The sequence below is a fragment of the Miscanthus floridulus genome, chromosome 15 (genome assembly GCF_019320115.1).
Source record: "Miscanthus floridulus cultivar M001 chromosome 15, ASM1932011v1, whole genome shotgun sequence".
NCBI lineage: Eukaryota > Viridiplantae > Streptophyta > Magnoliopsida > Poales > Poaceae > Miscanthus > Miscanthus floridulus.
Genome location: NC_089594.1, coordinates 26,235,013 through 26,239,051, shown reverse-complemented (window position 1 = coordinate 26,239,051; position 4,039 = coordinate 26,235,013). Strand labels below are relative to the sequence as shown.

General features: G+C 47.2%; 1 protein-coding gene across 1 annotated transcript; it reads left to right on the top strand.

Moving 5' to 3' along the window:
• Positions 1–464: 464 nt before the first annotated feature.
• LOC136508464 (flavonol synthase 1) lies at positions 465–1,990 on the top strand. Its single transcript, XM_066503142.1, has 2 exons — positions 465–1,348; positions 1,497–1,990. Exons 1-2 carry the CDS (start codon positions 554–556, stop codon positions 1,707–1,709), a joined length of 1,008 nt encoding a protein of 335 aa, XP_066359239.1. The 5' UTR covers positions 465–553; the 3' UTR covers positions 1,710–1,990.
• Positions 1,991–4,039: the final 2,049 nt, after the last annotated feature.

Here is a 4,039-nt window from a genome sequence, read left to right as displayed (position 1 = left end):
TTTGTTTTCTTCTCCTTTTTCAGAAAAAAACTTTATTTCTTTGCCCCGCTCTTTGCCGAGTTTTTTTTGACACTCGGCAAACCCCCTCTTTTGTCGAGTGTTTTTTTTTGCCGAGTGTTTTTAGCGCAGCACTCGGCAAAGATCTTAGCCGCCGAGTGTCCGAGGGAATACACTCGATAAACATAAAAACACTCGGCAAATTTAAGGATTCCGGTAGTGTCTCTCCATCTCAAGTTCTGACAAGCATGGCAAGGTAGCCACGTCGGGCACCAAGCCACCAACCTAACACAATCCGCACCGCGTCTGTGCCATACACAAGCCTCTACAAATCGATTTGTACGGGCAATATAGAAACAGCCCCTATAAATACATAATTTGTAAAGACGCTTAATAAAGACGGTCGGGCAAACCGTTTCTACAAAGCCTCTAGAACCGCCCCTACAAATATTATTTGACTTGGCACTCACTCGTGTCCTGTGTCGACGACACTACACTATTAATTCAGTGCTCTCTTCCCCGGCGCCTGCGTGCGCGCAAGGCCCTGCTTCCTGCAATGGGGGAGGAGACGCACCAGAGCGTGCAGGAGCTGGCGGCGTCGCTGTGCGCGCTACCGCCGGAGTTCGTGCGGTCTGAGCACGACCAGCCTGGCGCGACCACGTACCGTGGGGCCGCCGCGCCGGACGCGCCGGTGATCGACATGTCGGAGCCCGGGTTCGGCGCGCGCATGGCCGTAGCCGCCAGGGAGTGGGGGCTGTTCCAGGTGGTGAACCACGGCGTGCCCTCCGCGGCGGTGGCCGAGCTCCAGCGCGTCGGGTGGGCCTTCTTCGCGCTGCCGCGGGAGGAGAAGGAGCGCTACGCCATGGACCCGGCGTCGGGCAAGATCGAGGGCTACGGCACCAAGCTGCAGAGGGACCTCGAGGGCAAGAAGACGTGGAACGACTTCTTCTTCCACGTCGTTGCGCCGCCGGAGAAGGTGGACCACGCCGTCTGGCCCGAGAGCCTCGCCGTCGCCGGGTACAGGGAGGCGAACGAGGAGTACTGCCGCCACATGCAGCGCCTGACGCGCGAGCTGTTCGAGCACCTCTCGCTGGGGCTCGGCCTCCACGAGGGCGCCATGGCGGAGGCGTTCGGCGGCGACGGCCTGGTGTTCCTACAGAAGATCAACTTCTACCCGCCGTGCCCGCAGCCGGAGCTCACGCTCGGCGTCGCGCCGCACACCGACATGAGCACGCTCACCGTCCTCGTGCCCAACGAGGTGCAAGGCCTCCAGGTCTTCAAGGATGGTCAGTGGTACGATGCCAAGTACGTGCCGGACGCGCTCATCGTCCACATCGGCGATCAGATCGAGGCAAGCGTGCACGCGACTAAGCAATCTTTTTTTTCTCTCTTCTGATCGCTCCCACACCACACGTCTATGGTGTGATGCGGACACCCTTACTAACTGGTACGGAGTTTCTTTATGTCTCGTTGAACATGCACATGTACGGATCGAGTAGATTTTCAGCAACGGGACGTACAAGGCGGTGCTGCACCGTACGACGGTGAACAAGGAGAAGACGCGGATGTCATGGCCGGTGTTCGTGGAGCCGCCGGGGGAGCTCGTCGTCGGGCCGCACCCGAAGCTGGTCACGGACGAGAGACCGGCCAAGTACAAGGCCAAGAAGTACAAGGACTACCAGCACTACAAGATCAACAAGCTCCCCATGTAACTCGGGCGGTCTCGTGTGGACCCGTTTCGCAGTCATTCTGTGTTAGTCTGATGTAATAAGTCACATAACCATTGTGTTTTCAGTCGCTGGTGCGCATGGCCACGGAATTGGCTCGTGGGCTCGTGGCTGTCGTTTAGTTTGGGCCACCAATTGTGGGCTGGTTATCTACTCTCTTTGTGACAATGGCCCGGCCTGTTTATATATAATGATAAATAAATAAATAAATAATAAATTAAAAATACTGGGCATACGTGCCCGCCTGGTCTGGTTTGGGCCACCAATTGTGGGTTATTATCTCTACAAATATGGTTTCAGGCTTGGAACAAGAGCTGTCTCTAGAAATCGATCTACAGAGGTGGTTACATTTCGAGCCATCTTTGCAAATCGGTTGTTCCAAAAATAAAAATCCAAGCCAAAAAAAAAGCAAAATAACAATAATCCCAGAAGTCCTCACTAGACAGCCACACAAGCCACGTGATTTTTTTCACGCACCTCGTTGTTGCATGGTTCAAACCCGTGGCAACCTCATACCTCATGCGTTCATCGCCTAACCACTTCACCTATAAACACACTTGTGTTTATTGAGGATATTCGTTCTACTCATTCTATCTTCATCCGATTTTGAAATGAATATTTGGGACTCAAAAAAGTTGTCAACTATAAAGGTTTATAACTTTTCGAGATCTATATGTTTGGTTTTGGTCGTTTCTCCAGCCGAGGTCGTTTGAAAATTTTGAATTTCAAATATGAGAAATTCAAACATAATTTTCCATGTATAGATGATTTTAAATGAAAAATATCAACTACAAAGTTACATAACTTTTTGAGATCTACAATTTTTGTTTTGATCGTTTGAAAAATTCAAATTTTACTATACAACTCCTATTTTTAGAGGTGGCTGGAAATAGAGCTGCCTCTAAAAAATCGATTTCTAGAGGCGGTTCGAACAAAGTCACCTCTACAAATGTATTTTTAGAGGTTACTCGGTTTGGAGGTAACTGTAGAGACGGATGTAAATTGATCCACCTCTACAAAATGTCCTATTGCTGAAAATCAGTTTTGTAATGCTTATTTTCCCTGAAGATTATTTTCATGCGCCAGTTTACCTTTAATAAGTCATGTTAGTGTGCACACCTCACTATGATATATGATTGGCTTGGTTTATGTCACATTAATCAAGAAAGAAAATCGTTAGTTCGTTACTCATCATGTTCAAACAAAAGTGTTACTTATATCACATTCAAACAAAAAAAACATTGCAAGAGCTATGTTCCAAATTCCAAAAACAAAACATACTACGTAGAGTCACGTTCCAAAAAGGTCTTAAGCATGTTCCAACAAGTATCAGAAAATCACTTTGGGATGTTATCACAAATCACATGCATGTTAGACCTGGTTACAAGATTTTGTTTCCTAATTATTTTCCATTTTTCAAAATAAAATATGTAAATATATATTTATCGAATTACCTCCTAGGTAATAGTTGATCACAACCATCTCGATCTACGTATACATGGATCGTCCACCGTAGCAAACCTCAATAATTTTATATGTTTTTCTCCTGCAGGCCCCATGTCAAAGCCTCTCATCGAATATTTCGAAGAAGTTTTTTTTTTTGCAGGGCCTAGTCACAGACGCTCACATATACGAGCGCACACTCATCCTTATGAATGTACGTATGCACACCTTATCCCTACGAGCACCTTCGAAGAACTAAGTTGGACCGGTAAATCTCGAGATTGACGAAGTCACCGCAAACGGCCCACTGTCGATGGACATAAAGCCTACCACTGAAAAATAGCGCTATTAAATTTTAGAATAAATCCAAAAAAATACGAGCACCTATGTTAAATCGAAGACTTAACCAATCAACCAGCTGAGCGACGCTCACTTCACCTGCGTCGATTTTTCCTTTTGGTGGAAGGTCCTCTCATTCCTATGTTTCCACAGGGTACAGGTGACCAAAATCATTTCGGGCAGCCTTGCTAACATTGTTCACAGTGGCCGAGTACCTGTACCAGGGCTCCAGCTCCGGGGGTGTGTCCACATGAAAAGCGATCAGCAGGCCAACACAACATCGAGTTCAGATTTGTACATGCGACTGCAGAATATTAGTGACACTACTATAAAAACAATTTATAGCAACATCTTCCTTTCTTTATAGGGGTGGCTCTATATTGAGCCGCTCCCTATAAATAGTTGCCAAATGAGTCGTCCTTATAAATAGATTTGTAGAGACGACTAATGTTATCAGCCACCCTTATAAATGACCTAATTTATAGAAACGACTCTATATCCGACTGCCCCTATAAATACAGCTCAATATTGAA

Coding starts and splice junctions, on each gene's coding strand:
- LOC136508464 (XM_066503142.1), top strand. CDS start 554: ATGGGGGAGGAGACGCACCAGAGCGTGCAGGAGCTGGCGGCGTCGCTG. Junction 1,349..1,496: donor ACATCGGCGATCAGATCGAG/GCAAGCGTGCAC, acceptor CGGATCGAGTAG/ATTTTCAGCAACGGGACGTA.